Raw genomic sequence first — 24,538 nt, 5'->3', positions numbered from 1 at the left:
GTGACATTGAACATTGTTGTCAATATCAGCAATGACAACAGGGTTATAATAAGTTACAGGTTCTTGGAAACATGTTTGAGTTAAAGGAATAAAGAAAAATGACAGCAAAGTACAACCTAATTAATTCTAAATATTCACTAGGCAGTATGAACTATAATGAGTGAAAGATGCAGGTAAATGAAATCCTATATAACTAAAATAATTGAATGGAAGCCCAGGACCAGAGCCAAAATGACTTTATTTAGCCTACTGTATCAGTACTCAAACACCAAGACCCTGCTGGAGCTTACACATACAGCAGAGGACAGACAAATGTCACACCAATTTGTAAATTTGAGAGGACTAAAGATCAGTTGCATGTGAAGTTTATACTGCATTTCATACAGTTACAGAAACAAAATTACTATGTGTTTTTAAATCGTTTCTCAACATTCACAGATTGGAGTGTGATCTAGACCCCAAATATGGCAGTTTTATGTTGTAGATTCCCCTTATAACACAGCATTGTGATTTCCATATGTTACCGTCAGGTAGCCTAGTGCTTAGAGCGTTGGGCCAGTAACCGAAAGGTTGCTAGATCGAATCCCCGAGCTGACAAGGTAAAAAAAAAAAAATGTTCTGCCCCTAAACAAGACAGTTCCTAGGCCGCCATTATAAATAACAAATTGTTCTTAACTGACTTACCTAGTTAAATAAAGTAAAATAATAATAAATACAAAAAAAAAAAAAATCAGGATATCTTATGGATGCGGGCAGTAAGTTCTTAGAAAGCACATTTACCGCACTGTACAAAAAGATGCAGGCATGCCAGGCCTCGGAGATGAAAAGCACAAGCCTTTTTGGAGTAATCTACTTCAACCTCTCGGTCCTCCTCTAATCCTAGTTCTGAGGGCCCCCCTTATCCGCAGCCCGCCCACCCTCCCCTTTCTCTGTGATCTGAGGTGCAAAGGGTCCCACCAGCCAGTTGAGAGGAGTGTTATTGAGCAGATACTCTACGACACCATCCAGAGACTGTCGCACCTGTGAACATTTAAAATGTGTCAATCAACACAAATAACAGATAATTATGAATCACTCTGAGCTGATGATGTACATACAATGTGTTGGTTGAAATATTGAAACTGAATAAATAATGAGAAACCAGCAGCTGGTGTATTCATAATGAATGCACACAGGAGAAATGGAGCAACAGAGTTTGGTATACCTGTGTTAGATGGTGACGGGTCTGCTCCAGGAGGGGGCGTGTGAGGGTGCTAGTGTTGCCCAGGGAGGAGTGCAGTTCTTCAGCCGCTTTCCGTGCGTTTGACAGCTGGTCCTGGACAGCACCAGGTAAGCCCTGGGCGCTGGACACCACCCCAGAGCATGCAGACCGCAACTGGTCACTGAGACCACGCACCATCGAGAGGGTTCGCCACTCCAACAGCTACACAAACATAGGCATTTACAGTCATCTGTGGAAACTATAATACAGTGTTTATAAAGTTCCAAGTACATTCATTCACATGGCTACTTGGACAGAAAATACTAACGCAGGACTCCCTACCTCAGTCTGGTCTTTGGGAACATCCACCTCCCCCATATCTACCCCTCCATCTTTAGGCTGTTTCTCCTGCCACTCCTTCCAGCGCTGCAGCAGCTGCTCTGGTGCCCCTCCCAGCTGGTGGTTGGCAGTGGCCAGGGTGGAGCGGGCTTTCTCCAGCAGGTCCAGGGTGCTGGTGATCTGTGTCAAAGTTGCGTATGTGGCATCTCTGGCGTATCGGGCTCTCACCAGGGACTGCTCCAGGGCCCGCTCCTGCACCTTGGAGGACAGCTTGCCCAGACGGACAAAGTAGCTAGAGCCCACCACTGGTGCAGGAGCCACCTCACCTGTTGCAGGCTCCGCCAAAGCAGCTGTATGCGGAAAAAATAACGATAATCTATAAACAATAATTCACGGTCTGAGATCAGAGCCATGGATTTTAGTGTCGCCTTGTCTACATATACAGTTGAAGTAGGAAGTTTACATTACACCTTAGCCAAATACATTTAAACTCACTTTCACAATTTCTGACTTTTAATCCTGGGGAAAAATTCCCTGTCTTAGGTCAGTTAGGATCACCACTTTATTTCAGGACTGTGAAATGTCAGTAATAGTAGAGAAATATTTATTTCAGCTTTTATTTCTTTCATCACATTCCCAGTGGGTCAGAAGTTTACATACACTCAATTAGTATTTGGTAGCATTGCCTTTAAATTGTTTAACTTGGGTCAAACGGTTTTGGGTAGCCTACCACAAGCTTCCCACAATAAGTTGGATGAATTTTGGCCCATTCCTCCTGACAGAGCTGGAGTAACTGAGTCAGGTTTGTAGGCCTCCTTGCTCGCACACGCTTTTTCAGTTCTGCCCACAAATGTTCTATAGGATTGAGGTCAGGGCTTTGTGATGGCCACTCCAATACCTTGACATTGTTGTCCTTAAGCCATTTTGCCACAACTTTAGAAGTATACTTGGGGTCATTGTCCATTTGGAAGACCCATTTCAGACCAAGCTTTAACTTCCTGACTGATGTCTTGATGTTGCTTCAACATATCCACATATTTTCCTTCCTCAACATGCCATCTATTTTGTGAAGTGCACCAGTCCTTCCTGCAGCAAAGCACCCCACAACATGATGCTGCCACCCCGTGCTTCACAGTTGGGATGGTGTTCTTCGGCTTGCAAGCCTCCCCCTTATTCCTCCAAACATAACGATGGTCATCATGGCCCAAAAATTATATTTTTGTTTCATCAGACCAGAGGACATTTCTCCAAAAAGTACAATCTTCGTCCCCATGTACAGTTGCAAACTGTAGTCTGGATTTTTTTATGGCGGGTTTGGAGCAGTGGCTTCTTCCTTGCTGAGCGGCCTTTCAGGTTATGTCGATATAGGACTCGTTTTACTGTGGCTTCACAAGGTCCTTTGCTGTTGTTCTAGGATTGACTTGCACTTTTCACAGCAAAGTATGTTAATCTCTAGGAGACAGAACGCATCTCCTTCCTGAGCGGTATGCCGGCTGCGTGGTCCCATGGTGTTTATACTAATTATTCGTACTATTGTTTGTACAGATGAACGTTGTACCTTTAGGCGTTTGGAAATTGCTCCCAAGAATGAACCAGACTTGTGGAGGTCTACAATTTTTTTTCTGTGGTCTTGGCTGATTTCTTTTGATTTTCCCATGATGTCAAGCAAAGAGGCACAAAGTTTGAAGGTAGGGCTTGAAATACATCCACAGGTACACCTCCATTTGACTGAAATTATGTCAATTAGCCTATCAGAACCTTCTAAAGCCATGACATCATTTTCTGGAATTTTCCAAGCTGTTTAAAGGCACAGTCAACTTTGTGTATGTAAACTTCTGACCCACTGGAATTGTGATACAGTGAATTATAAGTGAAATAATCTGTCTAAAACAGTTGTTGGAAGAATTACTTGCGTCATGCACAAAGTAGATGTCCTTACCAACTTGCCAGAACTATAGTTTAACAAGAAATTTGTGGAGTGGTTGAAAAACGAGTTTTAATGACTCCAACCTAAGTGTATGTAAACTTCCAACTTCAACTGTACATAGCTACACATAAATTAACCATCTTGCAGCTCTAGACCTGACTCAGCAGCACCCACACCAGGGATGGGTTCAATTCCATTTAAGTACAGTCAATTCAGAGGTTATTAGTTCATTTTCTCATTCATACTGACCCAGCTCTCTGTCGCTGAGAGGCAGGTTATGGTCCACCCAGTTCTCAGAGTGGCTGAGGGCCAGGCCCACCCCACTGCTGACCATCTGGCCCACACCGGTCACCATGAATGAGCTGAACAATCCACTGGCTGCTGCTTGGGTCATCTCCACACCCCCGCACACTGCCGACATTACAGCCCCAGTCATGGCTTCCTTGGCCCCGGTTACAGCCCCAGTCATGGCCTCCTTTGTCCCGCTCACAGACTGGTACATCATGCCTATTGTATCTGAAACTAGCTGAGGGAGAAACAATTAAAAACCTGTTATGAATATACAAGGTATTACATCAAGTAAAGTGTTTTCTTGGGGACTTCAGTTGAATTGGATGCATGAGGAAGCATTGTTGACTAGTCAACACTAGATTTGGAGACTCACCTTATCAGCTGGCTGCTGGAGGATTTGTAGTTTTTCCATCTTGTCCAGTCCCATCATAGCATAATGATTCACCACAGAAACTGCAACAAATCATTCATTAACTCCGAATAAAAAAAGTTATCCACTAAAATAAATAAATAAATATATATATATATAATTTTTTTTGTGATGTCCGTCTGTGGTCACTACGCAGCAGAACTCACTCTGTGGCTCCAGTCTGTCCAGGAGTGGCTTGGAGCCGGTTGTGGCAGCTGCCCCAAGAGTGCGCACCCCGCTCTCGGCAGCCTCCATGAACCCCTTCAGCAGGGGCACGCTGTCCTTAGTGCTGCTGTAGGCGTTGGACACTACACCACACGCAGAGCTCACCAGGGGGATGCTGCCCACACGGGACACAACACTCTGGAAACAAAACACAATGGTTAGTATTTAGCCTGAGTTAGTAGAGGGGAAACAGCCTTTGTGTTGCCAATTTCAGCAATTGCATGTTGCATATTTTTGTTTGATTTGTACTGATCACTCAATCTGCACCTGGAGTTTTTTGGTGTACATGCACATATTATACTTGAGTGCTTGCATATTTCCAATTTATCCACTTGAGTGAAATACTGAATGCTGGTTTCAATGTTATTTGTGTATCAAACCCTTCATCAGAGCTGTGTTGTATGGTAAACTAATGTCGTAGTCATGGTGCTCCTCACCTGCTGGTGTCCATTAGTTGGCTGTGCTGGGGCTGTACTGGGCTCATTAGTCTTCCCGCTGTCGGCCATTGTGCAGGATGTGTTTAAGGATGTTTCTCAAAATTTCTGACATGAAAAAGAGAAGATTCACCTCAAATTACATGGTTTATGAGACAGAACTTTTACTTGCTTCATAAGACAGATATTATTATGCAGCTGAACAGCAGTGAGGGGATTTATTGTGTTGTCCCTCCATCTATCCGTTTGTAGACAACCCAGTCATGTCTGCTTCATTTGTCATGCAACAGGATACAGCCGGGATGGAACTGGAAAGGGCTGAATTATAGAATGATTCACGTCACTAGACAGAAGTTGGACTGAACAAGGATGCCCTGTCCCATCTGGACAAGAGGCATACCTATGTAAGAATGCTGTTCATTGACTATAGCTCAGCATTCAACACCATAGCTCATCATCAAGCTCGAGGCCCTGGGTCTGAACCCTACCCTGTGCAACTGGGTCCTGGACTTCCTGACGGGTCGCCTCCAGGTGATGAAGGTAGGAAACAACACCTCTTCACTGATCCTCAACACTGAGGCCCCACAAGGGTGTGTGCTCAGCCCCCTCATGTACTCCCTGTTTACCCATGACTGCGTGGCCAAGCATGGCTCCAACTCAATCATCAAGTTTGCAGACGACACAACAGTAGTAGGCTTGATTACCAACACTGATGAGACAGCCATAAAGGGAGGAGGTGAGGGCTCTGGGAGAGTGGTGCCATGAAAATAATCTCTCACTCAACATCAACAAAACGAAGGAGATGATCGTGGACTTCAGGAAACAGCACAGGGAGCACCCTATCCACATCGATGGGACCGTAGTGGAGAAGGTGGAAAGCTTCAAGTTCCTTGGCGTACACATCACTGACAAACTGAAATGGTCCACCCACACAGACAGTGTGGTGAAGAAGGCACAACAGCGCCTCTTCAACCTCAGGAGGCTAAAGAAATTTGGCTTAACACCTAAAACTTCTACAGATGCATAATTGAGAGCATCCTGTCAACCTGTATCACCGCCTGGTATGGCAACTGCACCGCCCACAACCGCAAAGCTCTCCAGAGGGTGGTGCGGTCTGCCCAACACATTACCGGGGGCAAACTTCCCACCATCCTGGACACCTACAGCACCCGATGCCATAGGAAGGCCAAAAAGATCAAGGACATCAACCACCCGAGCCACTGCCTGTTCACCCAGCTATCACCCAGAAGGCGAGGTCAGTACAGGTGCATCAAAGCTGGAACCGAGAGACTGAAAAACAGCTATCATCCCAAGGCCGTCAGACTGCTAAACAGCCATCACTAGCACATCAGAGGCGGCTGCCTATATACAAAGATTAGGAATCACTGGCCACTTTTAGAAATGAAACACTAACCACTTTAATAATGTCTCTGTTTCTTGCATTACTCATCTCATGTGTACATTGTACTCTATACTATTCTACGGTATCTTAGTCACTTTAATTATTTGTAAATATTGCATCACCCATCTCATAGGTATATACTGTACTCTATACTATGCCACTGTATCTTAGTCCAAGGCTGCTCTGACGTGTGTGTGTGTATACATATACACACATACATACCATACATACATACACTTAATCCATTCCTTACTTAGATTTACGTGTATATGGTGTGAAACTGTTAGATATTACTGCACTGCCGGAGCTAGAAGCACAAGCATTTCGCTACACCTGCAATAACATCTGCTAAACACATGTATGCGACCAATAAAATATGATTTGGATGATTGAAGTCTTTCTGTTTCCAATTAAGGTACAGTACGTCTCCCACAGCCAAAATATACTGCTCAAAAAAATAAAGGGAACACTTAAACAACACATCCTAGATCTGAATGAAAGAAAAAATCTTATTAAATACTTTTTTCTTTACATAGTTGAATGTGCTGACAACAAAATCACACAAAAATAATCAATGGAAATCCAATTTATCAACCCATGGAGGTCTGGATTTGGAGTCACACTCAAAATTAAAGTGGAAAACCACACTACAGGCTGATCCAACTTTGATGTAATGTCATTAAAACAAGTCAAAATGAGGCTCAGTAGTGTGTGTGGCCTCCACGTGCCTGTATGACCTCCCTACAACGCCTGGGCATGCTCCTGATGAGGTGGCGGATGGTCTCCTGAGGGATCTCCTCCCAGACCTGGAGTAAAGCATCCGCCAACTCCTGGACAGTCTGTGGTGCAACGTGGCGTTGGTGGATGGAGCGAGACATGATGTCCCAGATGTGCTCAATTAGATTCAGGTCTGGGGAACGTGCGGGCCAGTCCATAGCATCAATGCCTTCCTCTTGCAGGAACTGCTGACACACTCCAGCCACATGAGGTCTAGCATTGTCTTGCATTAGGAGGAACCCAGGGCCAACCGCACCAGCAGATGGTCTCACAAGGGGTCTGAGGATCTCATCTCGGTACCTAATGGCAGTCAGGCTACCTCTGGCGAGTACTTGGAGGGCTGTGCGGCCCCACAAAGAAATGCCACCCCACACCATGACTGACCCACCGCCAAACTGGTCATACTGGAGGATGTTGCAGGCAGCAGAACGTTCTCCACGGCATCTCCAGACTCTGTCACGTGCTCAGTGTGAACCTCCTTTCATCTGTGAAGAGCACAGGGCGCCAGTGGCGATTTTGCCAATCTTGGTGTTCTCTGGCAAATGCCAAACGTCCTGCACGGTGTTGGGCTGTAAGCACAACCCCCACCTGTGGACGTCGGGCCCTCATACCACCCTCATAGAGTCTGTTTCTGACCGTTTGAGCAGACACATGCACATTTGTGGCCTGCTGGAGGTCATTTTGCAGGACTCTGGCAGTGCTTCTCCTGCTCCTCCTTGCACAAAGGCGGAGGTAGCGGTCCTGCTGCTGGGTTGTTGCCCTCCTACGGCCTCCTCCACGTCTCCTGATGTACTGGCCTGTCTCCTGGTAGCGCCTCCATGCTCTGGACACTACGCTGACAGACACAGCAAACCTTCTTGCCACAGCTCGCATTGATGTGCCATCCTGGATGAGCTGCACTACCTGAGCCACTTGTGTGGGTTGTAGACTCCGTCTCATGCTACCACTAGAGTGAAAGCACCGCCAGCATTCAAAAGTGACCAAAACATCAGCCAGGAAGCATTGGAACTGAGAAGTGGTCTGTGGTCCCCACCTGCAGAACCACTCCTTTATTGGGGGTGTCTTGCTAATTGCCTATAATTTCCACCTGTTTTCTATTCCATTTGCACAACAGCATGTGAAATGTATTGTCAATCAGTGTTGCTTCCTAAGTGGACAGTTTGATTTCACAGAAGTGTGATTGACTTGGAGTTACATTGTGTTGTTTAAGTGTTCCCTTTATTTTTTTGAGCGGTGTATATCATTATGATGGAGGCAGATTACAATACTTGCTAATATTACAAACAGTAGCACTAGGAGCTCCTCCACTACACATTTGTCTGGGCCCTAGCCCTGTTCACTGCAGACCAAAGTTACTCATGTAGGCCATCAATTTGATGTTTGTTTTTATAATAATGATGTGGCATTTTGATCATGTGATTTTTCAGTACCTTAAACTAAATGCTTGGCAAAATTTTATTTTATGAAGATTCTGAAAAATGTTGGCAAAAATGTAAATTGGATGACATCACAATTGAACATTTAAATCCTGTAGAACTTAATGTCATGGTAATTCTTAATGTGATCGTTATTCAAATGTAAAATTGGATGACAACAATTGTATGTTTGGGCCAAGAATGCGCTTATTGTTTATTTCTTAACTCAGTTTTGGCGGTAACAAATTTGATACCTAACTTGCTGGTACACAAATTACCAATTTTCAAAAAAATGTGTTTTTATATATATATATATATATATATATATATATATTCATTCAGGTAATTGATCAGTGTGTACCATTGATGGGGCAGGGAGATCTTCCAGCAGGACCATCTACTTTCATCTATAATGCTAAGACCATTTTATTCCTCTGTGGAGGTGATGCTGTTGCTTTGTCTAGTCTTAGGATTGTGGAATGGCAGAAGTCATTGATGTGTCATTGAGACGTAATTGGTATACAATTACCACGTTTCCATCCACAATTTTTATACGAGTAAAGTCATACTGTAAAAAAAAACTGCTATGATGGAAACTGGAAGTTTCGGTACAATTTTATAAACGCTGACAGATAGTTTGACGTGTTGGCATCTTTTTGTGTCAGTAAAATGTATTATGCGAGAAATGGCAGTGGAAACGCCTTTATGCGCAAATATTGATACACTACATAACCAAAAGTATGTGGACACATGCTCGTCGAACATCTCATTCCAAAATCATGGGCATTAATATGGAGTTGGTCCCCCCTATGCTGCTATAACAGCCTCCACTCTTCTGGGAAGGCTTTCCACTAGACGTTGGAACATTACTGCAGGGACAAGTTATTAGATGGGGTTGAGGTCAGGTTTCAGTGCAGGCCAGTCAAGTTCTTCCAAACGGATCTCAACAAACTATTTCTGTATGGACCTGGTTGTGCACGGGGGCATTGTCATGCTTAAACAGTAAAGGGCCTTCCCCAAACTGTTGCCACAAAGTCGGAAGCACGGAATGATCTAGAATGTCATTGTATGCTGTAGCGTTAGGACTTCCATTCACTGGATCTAAAGGGCCTAGCCCGAAACATGAAAAACGGCTCCAAACCATTATTCCTCCTCCACCAAACTTTACAGTTGGCACTAGGCATTTGGGAAGGTAGCTTTGTCCGTCAGACTGCCAGATGGTGAAGCATGATTCATCACTCCAGAGAACTTGTTTCCACTGCTCCAGAGTCCAATGGCAGCGAGCTTTACACCACTCCAGCCCAGCCGACGCTTGGCATTGCGCATGGTGATCTTAGGCTTATGTGCGGCTGCTCGGCCATGGAAAACAATTTCATGAAGCTCCCGACGAACAGTTCTTGTGCTGATGTTGCTTCCAGAGGCAGTTTGGAACTCGGTAGTGAGTGTTGCAACCAAGAACAGACCATTTTTACACGCTACAGCACTCTGCGGTCCCGTTCTGTGAGCTTGTGTGGCCTACCACTTCGCAGCTGAGCCATTTATGCTCCATGACGTTTCCACTTCACAGTAACATCACTTACAGTTGACCGGGGCAGCTCTAGCAGGGCAGAAATTTGACAAAATGACTTGTTGGAAAGGTGGCATCCTATGACAGTGCCACGTTGAAAGTCACCGAGTTCTTCAGTAAGGCCATTCTACTGCCAATGAAGATTGCATGGCTGTGTGCTTGATTTTATACGCCTATCAGCAACGGTGTTGCTAAAATTGCCAAATCCTCTAATTTGAACGGGTGTCCACATACTTTTGTATATATAGTGTATAATAACCATCATATCGAAGTAAACTTGGAGTTACGTGATGTTATGGTGCGTGGTCCTTCTACTGCGACTCGGGGAAACCACGCAGTTTGAGGATACAGATTAAATGATGACTTCACAGTGGTTAAAGTGCACGGTAATCTTGATGCTCCTTTCCAATAAATATTGAGGGTCTTATTCTGGTGACATGATTATCGATGCTTGACTGCCATTTGACAAATACAAATATTCTCACTCTTAATAATCTCATGTAGACTAGCCTACCCGCTGTATCTGCAAGCTGTTGGCTAGAGAGCACGAGCCAAGACCAGAGTATGACCAACAGTTAACACAACATTTTTTGTGACAAATCTATCAGTACAGTTGAAAATGCAAAGGAAACACATTGAACTTTAGATTTTTGTTTGGTACATGAAAACTTAAGTGAAAAGTATATTTTGTGTGCACTACATTCACACACTGATTTTTATCCACAACAAATCCATTTGGTGGAAACATCACTGGTGGAAAAATTCACATATTTTTTTCATATTCGCATGGAAATCTGTCACCAATTGGATGGAAACCTAGCTATTGATGACAAAATCTTTGGATGTCACTATAGCCAATTGCCAAAGACAGTTGAAAACCGTATTCTGATGTCACCAAAATCTTAGATCTTCAAAGCAATTTGAAATCCCTACTGTCTAGGTAAGTGTTTATTTTATTGCACATGGATGTGTCATTTTCAGGTCAAACCAATACTGTGGCAGCAACCAGCCCTGTGGCTCTGGTACTGGCCCTGTTCACCAGGCCTCACTGGTGGATCCCCTAACCTCTGTGGGACAGGCAAACTGCCACCCACCTCAGAGCAGGCCCCAAAGGTAAAGGAGACCCATCCAGACACCCATATCCGATATGTGGTCATCATGAAGGATCTTCCACATGCCTCCTCTCTCTCTCTCTCTCTCTCATCAGTCGTCTGAGCTCTCTAAAGGGTCTGAAGGTCCAGCCGGATGAGCCTTTGACACTGACCTACCTGGGAACGGTAAACCTCCCTCAGGCTCCTGACCAGGCCTTACCAGGCCTTACCTCCAGCAGCCCAAGAACAGCCCTCTGCTGAGCCCACTCAAGGCAGTTTCTGACGTAGGGGAAGGAAGCAGTTGGACATCCCCAGCTCATGACCACAGCAGGCCCCTCTCCTGGTCCATGGCAGGCCCCTTCATTCAGTCACCCAGGGTGCTATAGCCAGGAGGAGTACTGGCAGAGGTGCATGCAGTACTACCAGCAGCTGTCTGACCAGAGAAGGTGGAAACACATGCTACTACATGGACATGAGCAGAGTTCCCCACTAGGGAGTTCTACATGTGCATTCTGATGCAGCTGCCTGCACTTGGCCATGCTGAGGATAGCGTAGCGGAGCCTTCTACCAGCAAGCAGCCTGGTAACACCACCTTAAATTATATTAAACTCGACATGGATGGTGGGGTATGCAAAAATGCATATACCCCACCAAAAATGGGTCAACCTTGAACAACTTTGTCTTGTATGTTTTTCCATATCAGGTAAAAAAAATATCTATATACAAATTCTGAACACTTCTACAAGGGACAAATATGTATGGGAGGTTTCATTCAAATCAAAAGGAATTCTGTCAAAATGTGAATGAATTCAAATGGATTTACCCCTCTGTGTGTGACCCCTGAAGCCAGTAGAGCAGGCCTAGATGGCAGTAAGTTGGTATGCAAGCAATGACTGACTGTATGAAGAAAGACTTGGTCACAGCCATATAAATTAGTGGTCCCAGCAGCCTACAACGTTCCAATTCCAGTCAAATCATTTACAGCTATGACAGGTGAACGTATGAAAAATACTACTTCACAAAGAAGCAAATAAGAGGTCTGAGGGCCCTAATGACAATTGGAAAATAAGCCATCTTTAAAAGTGTTTTGAAAAATTGGGCCATAGTTTTGCCGAACTTCACCCCACAAAAGGGATTTTCCCAGTACCGTAAAAGGAACAGCTTCTCCGGTAGATGTGACCAACTAGCCTACAGTAGTTTGATTAACTTCTAACTAAATATATATTAAACAGGCACTTAGGCGGACATCTAAAATAACAGTAGAGTTTGTTAGCAAGCCTGGTCAAAGACAACGCTAGAAGGTTACAAGTTGTTATCCTAATGTTACCGCATGTTACAGCTCTGCATGCTTTTCTAAATATTAGTTTCCAGACAGGTTGTCAATTTAGTCACTGACCTCGCTGATAATAAAAATAATATATTTGGCATGCTCCTGTCCTCCGTTGACCTGGCTGTGAAGTTTAACCCAGACAGCCGTGTCCCGACTAAGCCCTGACAGCACACTTGGCAAAACATGGGCAGAGCAAAGGCGGGGTTGTCAAATTGTTCCTGAAAGTTAACCAATCACTGTAAACTGAAACGAAACTAGCTATACGCAACAGTTGCCAATGAATGTAGTTAGGTTACATGAAACCAGTTGTGCCTGTATGATTATATATTTTGGAATATCCAACGTCATCTATAATGTCTGTGGATTTCTATTTATGTTAGTGTTGTGTTCATGTCATAATTGATGATGAGACTGATTATTGGTATAGACTAATACATTTAGATTATAAATAGATGGGGAACACAACCTCACATTGCATCATCGGGTGTTGAAAAATGTCACACAAACGTGAGTTTTACTGAATTCATAAAGCCTGGTAAAATCACAGAACATCTGTTGTGATTATTAGGCCTACCCTTCAATGCAATCAGGTGCCTCACATCTTCAATGAAATCTGGTTTAAGGGTCAATAAATGATTTAGACCTGGCAATATTTAATAATTTACATCTTGAAGACCCATAAACTGTTACCCTACAACGTTTACAAAAGTTGCAGTTGTGGTTCTTACCTCACTTCACGTTGTATGGTATTTTGTTCTATGCAAAGTAGCTGTATATATAATTTATGTTTTATAGCCTACCTGCAATAAATAGGAACATCGGCCAACCAAATATGTTACCCTATGTCTTGAAAGCTAATTGCCTATGGGGACGGTTTATTTTACGCCTGCGACATTTAGGTTAATGTTGATGCCTGATGAGCAGCTTTCAACCTGCCCCAATGACGGAAATCGCAATTTGCAGGTAGGCTAAATGCCTCGTTCATGTACTAGTCGGAACTAGGAAACTCGGACTTCCTTAATCGTTGAACGCGGCACGTGTATAACTACAACCAGTTAGTAAGTCGGAAATGTCCGGCTTTCCTAGTTCTGATTAGCATGTAATCTTAGTAAATAAGTAAGTAACTTAAGTATTTGTTTTTATGACCGTGTTTTTCTTTCTGCTTATATTTTGTATTTATATGCTGATGTGTGTATTTTTAGTATTGTATTTAATTCAGCACTCATCTGTAAAAAAAGACCGTGATCTTAGTATGACTCCCTGATAAAATAAAGGTTAAAGTAAATCAAAATAAATACAATCGCTCGTGGAAAGTCTGACGTGGTAGTCAACGTTTCGTATTTCTCATCTCTTCTTCCATGCCTAGAACCTAATCTAGTAGTTAAGGTGATATTTTGCTTCTGGGTTGCCGTGATTAAAATTCGAGCAAAGATGTGTATAACTAAACCAAGATAGACCACAGCATATCGTTTCCAATGGGAACAAATGAGTCATAGTGGGCAGAACAAGTAAGGAGGTGGGCAGAGCCAAGCACGAAATAGCGAGGTCCTATTTTCCTGTTCTAGTAAACATTTGCATATTTCCGTTAGGGAACGCCTACTCTGTTAAATGCGCGTGTGCAATAACTCAATTCGTCTTTGCACTCCAAAACAACGCGATTTTTTAAAACTTTGGCAAAAGCCAAAGTCTACAAAACTTAGTCCACGCTGTTTAAAACAGATTCTAGTTATGGGAACAGAAAACTGTATTGAGATCAAATGTTTCATTGATGAGAAAAATTGCAGAATGTCGGCCAAAATCCATCTCCTTTCATAATTTTCCTACCAAATTTGGTAGTGAGGTGAAACGCCAAGCGGATGCTTCACATTTATACATCTGGTGAAATATCTGTCTCATTGTTCTATCTGTGACGCAAGTAATAATTACTACAGCAAGAGTGGCTTTGTATTTCTGTGTAATGCAGTGTAACTGCAATGGGTAGCTACACCTGAAGAGGGCAATCTTTACCCACAAAGAGAGGCCAAAGTGCTGCAGCCTCACTCACTGTATGTGGCTGAACCTCTGCAAGGTCTTTCAAGTCTGCTTGGCACCCATATTGAAGACTTATTGAGAGGATCCTTTTTTATCAAATTATAACTACAAGTTCATTTTTATATTTTAGAACAGAGAGTAAATCCACTATGAAGCCGATGAAAGTGAAGAGCATGTGGATGCATTTATAAATGCAAGTGTGAGGCTTACATAAAATGTATGGGAATCATATGTAGGCTATCTCTATAAAATACATCTAGTGAGGATTGTCCATAGGAAGATAAAACGGATATTCATGATTCCCTGACATGTGGAGTTCATATGATATAAGCTCTTCCTATTGTTTTAAACGCTAGAACAATGTGTATCTCTGTTTGGCTGGCAGTGGTGTGTATCCATGGATGCCAAGAGAAGCCAGGCTTCCAATTTTTTTTAGCTTTCGTCTCTCTGTGTTTTCTGAATTTTCTTCAATTCGCAAGAGGCTTAATATAACTCACCGGAGAAAGTGTCCGAGCAAGAGAAACAGCACCCCTCTGTTTCTGTGTTTGTAAGCCATCTATCTGATGCTGTCTGGTCATAAAGAGTATGACATTGTTGCCGCCTGTAGCGTTGAATGCAAGGGAAGCCAGCGAGCATTTGGCCTCCCTTAATAAGAAAAAGAATATATAAAATAATAGCCAATCAGAGTTGAGCTAAACTGAGCGAGCTCAACTGTGAATAGTCCTGGCTCACCAACAAAATGTGTCAAGGGAAGCCAGTTTGGATTTGGCTTCACTCCTATCGCATCAAGAGAAATATGTAATTGACAGAAACAACTTGAATTGTTGCACCTCGCTGTGTTGTTGTCCTCCGGTGGCTAGCTAGCTAGCTAGCTAAAATTGTCCCTTTTCTAAATTAGCCATGGATGGAGATAGGGATTTGGACTTCTGGATTTACTTAATTCTCCTTACTGGCCAATGATTATAACAGTGATTCTGATCAAACCATAAATTCATACACTGTGCCCCTGGACTGAGAGGATGGGCATTTAATATGTACAGTTGAAGTCAGAAGTTTACATACACTTAGGTTGGAGTCATTAAAACTTGTTTTCAACCACTCCACAAATTTCTTGTTAACAAACTATAGATTTGGCAAGTCGGTAGGACATCTACTTTGTGCATGACTGAAGTAATTTTTCCAACAATTGTTTACACACAGATTATTTCACTTATAATTCACTGTATCCCAATTCCAGTGGGTCAGAAATGTACATACACTAAGTTGACTGTGCCTTTAAACAGCTTGGAAAATTCCAGAAAATGATGTAATGGCTTTAGAAGCTTCTGATAGGCTAATTGACATCATTTGAGTCAATTGGAGGTATACCTGTGGATGTATTTCAAGGCCTACCTTCAAACTCAGTGCATCTTTGTTCACATCATGGGAAAATCAAAAGAAATCAGCCAAGACCTCAGAAAAAAAATTGTAGACCTCCACAAGTCTGGTTCATCCTTGGGAGCAATTTCCAAACTCCTGAAGGTACCACGTTCATCTGTACAAACAATAGTACGCAAGTATAAACACCATGGGATCACGCAGCCGTCATACCGCTCAGGCCGGAGACGCGTTCTGTCTCTTAGAGATGAACGTACTTTGGTGCGAAAAGTGCAAATCAATCCCAGAACAACAGCAAAGGACCTTGTGAAGATGCTGGAGGAAACAGGTACAAAAGCATCTATATCCACAGTTAAACGAGTCCTATATCAACATAACTTGAAAGGCCGCTCAGCAAAAAAGAAGCCACTGCTCCAAACCCGCCATAAAAAAGCCAGACTACGGTTTGCAACTGCACATGGGGACAAAGATCGTACTTTTTGGAGAAATGTCCTCTGGTCTGATGAAACAAAAATAGAACTGTTTGGCGATAATGACCATCATTATGTTTGGAGGAAAAAGGGGGAGGCTTGCAAGCCGAAGAACACCATCCCAACCTTGAAGCCTGGGGGTGGCAGCATCATGTTGTGGGGGTGCTTTGCTGCAGGAGGGACTGGTGCACTTCACAAAACCGATGGCATCATGAGGATGGAAAATATGTGGATATGTTCAAGCAACATCTCAAGACATCAGTCAGGAAGTTAAAGCTTGGTCGCAAATGGGTCTTCCAAATGGACAATGACCCCAAGCATACTTCCAAAGTTGTGGCAAAATGGCTTAAGGACAACAAAGTCAAGGTATTGGAGTGGCCAGCACAAAGCCTTGACCTCAATCCAATAGAAAATTTGTGGGCAGAACTGAAAAAGCGTGTGTGAGCAAGGAGGCCTACAAACCTAACTCAGTTACACCAGCTCTGTCAGGAGGAATGGGCCAAAATTCACCCAACTTATTGTAGGAAGCTTGTGGAAGGCTACCCGAAACGTTTGATCCAAGTTAAACAATTTAAAGGCAATGTTACCAAATACTAATTGAGTGTATGTAAATGTCTAACCCACTGGGAATTTGATGAAAGAAATAAAAGCTGAAATAAATCATTCTCTCTACTATTATTCTGACATTTCACATTCTTAAAATAAAGTGGTGATCCTAACCTGACCTAAGACAATAATTTTTTACTAGGATTAAATGTCAGGAATTGTGAAAAACTGTGATCAAATGCATTTGGCTAAGGTGTATGTAAACTTTTGACTTCAACTGTAGCTAGATGTAGAAGGCTTATGGTAACTAGCTAACGTTGCCCATGAAAGGAAGTTAGGCTAGCGAGCAAGCAATTTAGCCAGGTAGCCTAGAACAACAAAAAATAAAAGTGTGTACTGTATGACAATCATAGACTGTTTCATCAACATGAAAGAGAGGAGGATCACATTGGCTTTTCTCTACAAGTAAGGTGAGTCAACATGTTTTGCTACTTGCACAAACACACGCACACGCACTCAAATCGGAACCACGTACAGCCACATCATATTTGGGGGCTCCCGAGTGGCGCAGTGGTCTAAGGCACTGCATCTCAGTGCTAGAGGTGTCACTACAGACCCTGGTTCAATTCCAGGCTGTATTACAACCAGCTGTGATTAGGAGTCCCATAGGGCAGCCAGCGTCGTCCGGGTTTGGCCAGAGTAGGCGGTTATTGTAAATAAGAATTTGTTCTTAACTGACATGTATGATATGTATTTAGCTTGACTAAATTGTTTTTGTTATCTTTTAGTTGTCACTGTATTAGACTAAGCATAGGTGATTTGATGATGTTGAAATTGTGCTGGAATAGTGGACACAGCTCCTGTTTTCTTTGCAACTTGCGGTAACTCTACGTGGTTCTAAATTAATATTTGTTTAGTAGTCCGAAAATGTCATAAACATTAACTTACTTGACCCTGCTTTAGGTCATGTAACTGTTTGTTACATGCAATATGTTTTGTGGACTTAACTGGACAGAGGTTGCTCTCCGGTTTTGTGATGAAACAGATGTGTGGTTGAATTTATTCTGCCACTCTGTCTTCTCATTGTCTCGGCCTTAGGCCTATATATCACGGTTGCAAGGCATATGAACTAACAGGTTTTAGAGCAAACAATGCAATTATCACAACACAGGTTGCAATATGTTTTTTTTCTGGCTTGGCTTCCCCAGTGATTTTACCCACGCACGGCTACTGGTGGCTGGTAAAATGTTATCTCCGCATGCCAGGCACAATCATTTCCATTACCATTATTTGTTATGCAGGATTCCATTTCCACAAAAACTCCTCCATTTCATTAGGAGATTCTAATCACGATAAAATATGACCCATTATAATTTTCATTATCTGCCCTTTTATATTTTCACAGCTATTAGGCCAAAATGCAGAGAGAGATTACTTTAATATTGCTATCAGAGATACTCTGAATGGCTTCCGCAGTTACATTTTGGTTCATGTTTGAAGTGAAATTAATTCTGTGGTTACATTTATAATCACCAACCCTTCTGAAAGTAAACATATTCACACAGCATGCAGACATATTAACGAATGAGAGATTAAACAAGTCTGGTAGCTGGAGAACAGTGGGGTGTCTGTGTTCCTACCCCTCTATCATATATATTTCAGTTATTAGTTTGTGTGTTTTTGGAGAGTGTGGGGATTTATTGTTCCCCAGTGTCCCCCTACTTCCTCCTCCTTCAATTTCCCCAGACTGGGGTTACCAGCATGTGCCCCGGAGGCCCGTAGTGTCATCTGTTTCTGCTTAACTCTGACTCTGCTCCACTGGATCAATTGATTGTGGCCCAAATTGTTCTGGATATTGAGTAATTGAAGATTAGGAGATAACAAGAAAATGACTGATCCCTTAGGACAATTAGAACTTTCCCTGTGTCTGAGAACATACCATTCTAGATGAGCAGACTAAATTGGCAACATAGCCAGGTTGCTAGGGTTGTATGGTGCAGCAGCTGTTAGTTTTATCAGCAAGATTGTATATTACTTTAGCATTACTGAACATGTCTGGGTCAAATTAACCAAGCCCAGGGTTTTAAAAATCTGATTAGGATTCTATTTATTTTACCCAAACCCAATAAACTGACTAGTGATGAGGACACATCCACCATAAAGGTTTCAAGGAGGCCCAAACAGGTCGAATATATAAACTTCTTTGCATTGGAAGATGAATTGGTCCAAGGGAGGCTTTGTGAGGTAATGTTAGTGTGATCACTCTGCAAAACAAAAATGCAGTAGAATTATAAAGTAATGATTCATGTTTACATAGAAAAACAGATGGTACAGGTGTGTTACACGAAGAACATTAAAAAAAAATGCTTTTTGAAACTTCTTGCATTTGAAAAAAATGTGCAAATGCAACACTTCAATGTTGTTTCTAAGGTCAAAAGAGCTGCATTTTAAATCTATTTGAATTATTTACCATCTGTCCATTTTATGCCCATTTCAATTCAAGTCTGTTTAAGTAAGATCGACCCTCTACACACCATCAGCAGAAATCCTATTTTCAATGCACTGCAACATATTTTGGGCATCCTGGCTGCAACATCGGGTATCAGTAACATGGACCACACCATTATAAATCATCTCAAGGTTGAAACTTGATATGAGCTTTTGCCCTGCCAATTTATGGTGTAATAACACATTAATAAGGTGTAACCTTGGCTGAGCTGATGTAGGTCTTAGACATGAACAGGAACATAGCTCATGTGGAAGGGATATAGAGAGCAGAGGTTGACCATGCATCAGAGGTGGTCAAGTCAACCACACACGTACTATACTGTTAGTATACTGTAGCCCTGCCTGCCTCCATCTACCCTTATCCTCTAAGAGAGTACAATATCTATTTTATATTTATATTTTTATATCTCCTGTTCCAATGAATGAATAAACATATTGATTACATCTCACCAATGATTCAATGTTTTTTGGGGGTTTAATGATGTGGCTTGTCAACGCGTCATGATAACTGAAACAGCTTTGAGGTTAGTGTGTCTAATACTCTCTTGCTCTTTCTAACGTCTTTTTTCCCTATTCTACTTTTGTACAATGTGTTCAGATTAAAAATCATGTCTTAGAAATAGTGGATGGAAAAACTGGCCTAATTATGTGCATCAGGGGGCATTCAAATTTGACATTTTCAAGAAGCATGAACTCATCCTTATTCTTTTAAAATGAATACTCATCATAGTCATTAACTGTATTTGGCTCTGTGTGAGTGTACGTCTCTTGTATCTTTTCAGTTATAACCACAAAGGCCTCTGTTGAGGAAGTTGGAACAGCCTGAGACTTTAAATAAGCTACATCTTTTCCAGGTTGTATGATATTGACAATATGATTCTACTGAGTCTCTGTTGGCTCTTTAAAACAACAAACTAGAAAAGCCCCCAAAACAACATACAAAATGAAAAGTAACAAATAAGCTAGTTTCCTCCCTGGGATACAATAGCCTCCTAATTGATGACTTTTCATCATGTCTGAAACACAGGCGAATGTTTATTCTAGTGGGATTATTTGGGCAGAGGGGGTTGCCAACGGCACAGAGGCAACAGCAGAGGTGCTGGGAACACGGGGGAGACGACTAGCCCTAAAATATTCATTGTCTGGCTGGGATATGACTGGATCTGTCCTGACAGTGATGGCCTACAACTGTGTTATCCCCAAACAAAGGACGGATGTGTTGCAGTACGCTGAGTGACAATAGCAAGGTGACGTACTGTAAAATAAATGGGGGGCTATGTCCAGAATGGGGTTAAAACGGCAGCTATATTGGTTTGGAAGAAGTCTAAACCAGTCTAATTGGAATGAATGGCAGGTGGCATAATCCTGGTTTTACTTATGCAGGCAAATAAAACAAAGCCTTGTGATATATCAGTAATTGTGTAATATAATGATTGTCAACCTAAAATATTGTCATATAATCATAAATAGTTTATTCGGGTTTTATAAACATTTTCTGTATAAATAGCCTCTAAAATATACTGCTCAAAAAAATAAAGGGAACACTTAAACAACACATCCTAGATCTGAATGAAATAAATAATCTTATTAAATACTTTTTTCTTTACATAGTTGAATGTGCTGACAACAAAATCACACAAAAATAATAAATGGAAATCCAATTTATCAACCCATGGAGGTCTGGATTTGGAGTCACACTCAAAATTAAAGTGGAAAACCACACTACAGGCTGATCCAACTTTGATGTAATGTCCTTAAACAAGTCAAAATGAGGCTCAGTAGTGTGTGTGGCCTCCACGTGCCCGTATGACCTCCCTACAACGCCTGGGCATGCTCCTGATGAGGTGGCGGATGGTCTCCTGAGGGATCTCCTCCCAGACCTGGACTAAAGCATCCGCCAACTCCTGGACAGTCAGTGGTGCAACGTGGCGTTGGTGGAGGGAGCGAGACATGATGTCCCAGATGTGCTCAATTGGATTCAGGTCTGGGGAACGGGCGGGCCAGTCCATAGCATCAATGCCTTCCTCTTGCAGGAACTGCTGACACAATCCAGCCACATGAGGTCTAGCATTGTCTTGCATTAGGAGGAACCCAGGGCCAACCGCACCAGCATATGGTCTCATAAGGGGTCTGAGGATCTCATCTCGGTACCTAATGGCAGTCAGGCTACCTCTGGCGAGCACATGGAGGGCTGTGCGGCCCCCCAAAGAAATGCCACCCCACACCATGCCTGACACACCGCCAAACCGGTCATGCTGGAGGATGTTGCAGGCAGCAGAATGTTCTCCACGGCGTCTCCAGACTCTGTCACGTCTGTCACATGCTCAGTGTGAACCTGCTTTCATCTGTGAAGAGCACAGGGCGCCAGTGGCGAATTTGCCAATCTTGGTGTTCTCTGGCAAATGCCAAACGTCCTGCACGGTGTTGGGCTGTAAGCACAACCCCCACCTGTGGACGCCGGGCCCTCATACCACCCTCATGGAGTCTGTTTCTGACCGTTTGAGCAGACACATGCACATTTGTGGCCTGCTGGAGGTCATTTTGCAGGGCTCTGGCAGTGCTTCTCCTGCTCCTCCTTGCACAATGGCGGAGGTAGCGGTCCTGCTGCTGGGTTGTTGCCCTCCTACGGCATCCTCCACATCTCCTGATGTACTGGCCTGTCTCCTGGTAGCACCGCCATGCTCTGGACACTACGCTGACAGACACAGCAAACCTTCTTGCTACAGCTCGCATTGATGTGCCATCCTGGATGAGCTGCACTACCTGAGCCACTTGTGTGGGTTGTAGACTCCGTCTCATGCTACCACTAGAGTGAAAGCACCGCCAGCATTCAAAAGTGACCAAAAAATCAGCCAGGAAGCATAGGAACTGAGAAGTGGTCTGTGGTCCCCACCTGCAGAACCACTCCTTTATTGGGGGTGTCTTGCTAATTGCCTATAATTTCCACCTGTTGTCTATTCCATTTGCACAACAGCATGTGAAATTTATTGTCAATCGGTGTTGCTTCCTAAGTGGACAGTTTGATTTCACAGAAGTGTGATTGACTTGGAGTTACATTGTGTTGTTTAAGTGTTCCCTTTATTTTTTTGAGCAGTGTATATGTAAACAGACCATACATGTCTCAATTTAGTGTTATTGGAAAGCTGAGAGTGCTATTATTGTAACGGGCGTCGTAAGGATTAGACCAAGGTGCAGCGGGAACGTGTATACTCATCTTCTTTATTAAATCAAAAGAAGGAAAAAACAAACCAACGACCGCCACTAACAGTCCTGTCAGGTGCACAGACACAAAACAGGAGACAACTACCCACAAATCCCATTACAAAAACACCCCTATACATAGGACCTTCAATCAGAGGCAACGAGGAACAGCTGCCTCCAATTGAAGGTCAATCAACAAACCCTAAACATAGAAGTAGAAAACTAGACTGAACATAGAAAAACACTAACCTAGAACATAGACCAAAAACCCTGGAACACTCTAAACAAACACCCCTCTTACATAATACCATAGCCCAACAAACCCCGAACCACATAAAACAAACACCCCCTGCCACGTCCTGACCAAACTACAATAACAAATAACCCCTTTACTGGTCAGGACATGACAATTATATGATACAATATCAGTACTTGTTGCATTTACAATTTGTCTGAAGTCTTATCATCTACTGACTTCAGCCAGTGTATGGCAGTGGATTGACTGCATCGTTTGAATGGTATGTTGTCATATTGGCAGTTAATTTGAAAATGTTATGGAATCATTCCTTTAAAACTGGATGGCTAGCTAGCTAACAAACATACAGTGCAGATAAATTCTTAAAATTAATTATTTTCCACAATATCTTATCACAGCACTGGCAAACCATGGTTGACCAACTCCCTGACAAATATATCCAACCTTTATCCCATCATAGGAAGGTTCATGTCCATTCTATTATTCTAATTCCTAATTCTATCAGGGTGACTTCCAGGGGGACTCCAACACAATAACAACAACAAAAGTCCAGAGCCTGTGTGCCCCCCCCCCCACACACGTGGGGGTTGTGTGGTATGCCAGTGGCCTTCTCCTCTTCCCCCTGTCCTGTCTTTCATCATCTCTTCCCCTGCTGCACGCTCCACTCAAACCATGGCTACCATCAGAGGCGTCATGCCCATAGGGAGCACAGGGGGGCACCCACCCCATTAGATTTGAAATATTTTACTTTTGAATTTGTATTTATTGGTGTTGTTGTTTCTCTGTAGTACTACTAGCCACCTGGCAATTTTATGAAGTTGGCTTTCGCTAGCCCAGATAGGTTCCCAACCGAATAACTATGTACAAAGAAGCCATTTCAAGCTATCAATCAAGTTAGAGTAGCTAGGTTGTCTAACTATCTCAGCTAGCATGCGTGCTGGCAAGACTGGTATCCTTTAAAAAAGCAAGCAGTTACTATATGTATTAAATAATACTCACATTCCTTCCAATCTGCAACCCAGATTTTAGCAGAGATGCAGAAAAGCATATTTGCATATACAGACAGCTCAAGAGGTATGCTTAGATATACAGAAAAATATATATATTTTTGACATAGAATTAAGCATAATGATCCTCACGTACTTTGTGCCCCCTCAGATTTTTTGGGGTGCATGACACCACTGGCTACCATGACAATGCCCCTCTCAGAGAAATACCAAGTGGTCAGACATCAGAAGCAGAGCACTTTTATCAGCTCTGGATGTCTACCAAGAGAAAATCACCAGTAATTGTGTTAGCATTAGTAAAGCTCAAGTTAATGGAGAATATATCCATTGGAAAGTGGGTCATTATACTTGTTGATTTAATTGGTGCATGTGCTCATAACTATGGGCAACAGTCAGGATAAGTAAAGGCTGTGCAATAGAAATGATGTATGAGAGTAGTGGACAATTCCCTTTTCTGTTTCTCTATGCTGTGTGTAAAGAAACATGGCAATGACATCTAGCCAATGACATGAAACTATTCACTTCACAGGTTTGTTTACGAAGCATGTGACTAATAAAATATAATTTGATTTCAGCACCTTAGCTGCGTTGGCAGAAAGCGGGTGTTTCTGGTTTTCAGGGAAACAGTATTTTCAACCTAACTTCCTAACGGAAGTGGGGACTCTGCTCAGGCTTCTTTCTATGCCTGCTACGTTAGATTACAGTTTGAGTTTATTGGTTTCACAGAGGAAGCA

At 42.7% G+C, this 24,538-nt stretch overlaps 1 protein-coding gene across 5 annotated transcripts; it reads right to left on the bottom strand.

Annotated features, from left to right (window-relative positions):
* Nucleotides 1-220: 220 nt before the first annotated feature.
* On the bottom strand, nt 221-13,419 carry plin3 (perilipin 3). Of its 5 annotated transcripts, XM_029707090.1 has the most exons (9): nt 12,475-12,644; nt 11,309-11,511; nt 4,830-4,934; nt 4,335-4,530; nt 4,132-4,211; nt 3,717-3,993; nt 1,544-1,890; nt 1,205-1,423; nt 221-1,020 (listed from the first exon to the last, which is right to left on the bottom strand). In XM_029707090.1, the coding sequence occupies exons 3-9, from the start codon at nt 4,896-4,898 to the stop codon at nt 880-882; spliced, it is 1,329 nt and encodes a 442-aa protein (XP_029562950.1). In that variant the 5' UTR covers nt 4,899-4,934; nt 11,309-11,511; nt 12,475-12,644; the 3' UTR covers nt 221-879. The 5 variants fall into 5 exon arrangements, with proteins under 5 accessions (XP_029562950.1, XP_029562949.1, XP_029562948.1 ...); XM_029707089.1 differs by lacking the exons at nt 11,309-11,511; nt 12,475-12,644 and adding an exon at nt 13,137-13,419; XM_029707088.1 differs by lacking the exons at nt 11,309-11,511; nt 12,475-12,644 and adding an exon at nt 13,209-13,419.
* Between the last annotated feature and the right edge of the window lie 11,119 nt (nt 13,420-24,538).

The sequence above is a fragment of the Salmo trutta genome, chromosome 22, assembly GCF_901001165.1.
Source record: "Salmo trutta chromosome 22, fSalTru1.1, whole genome shotgun sequence".
NCBI lineage: Eukaryota > Metazoa > Chordata > Actinopteri > Salmoniformes > Salmonidae > Salmo > Salmo trutta.
The sequence above is the reverse complement of the archived record's forward strand: the minus strand, read 5'-3'. Positions and strand labels throughout refer to the sequence as shown.

Excerpts from the sequence above, each read along its gene's own strand:
- plin3 (XM_029707089.1), bottom strand. The coding sequence starts at position 4,898 with ATGGCCGACAGCGGGAAGACTAATGAGCCCAGTACAGCCCCAGCACAG. Across the intron at positions 3,994-4,131 it reads TCCAGCAGCCAGCTGATAAG|CTAGTTTCAGATACAATAGG; the intron begins GTGAGTCTCCAA and ends TTTCTCCCTCAG. Across the intron at positions 1,021-1,204 it reads CCCGTCACCATCTAACACAG|GTGCGACAGTCTCTGGATGG; the intron begins GTATACCAAACT and ends AAATGTTCACAG.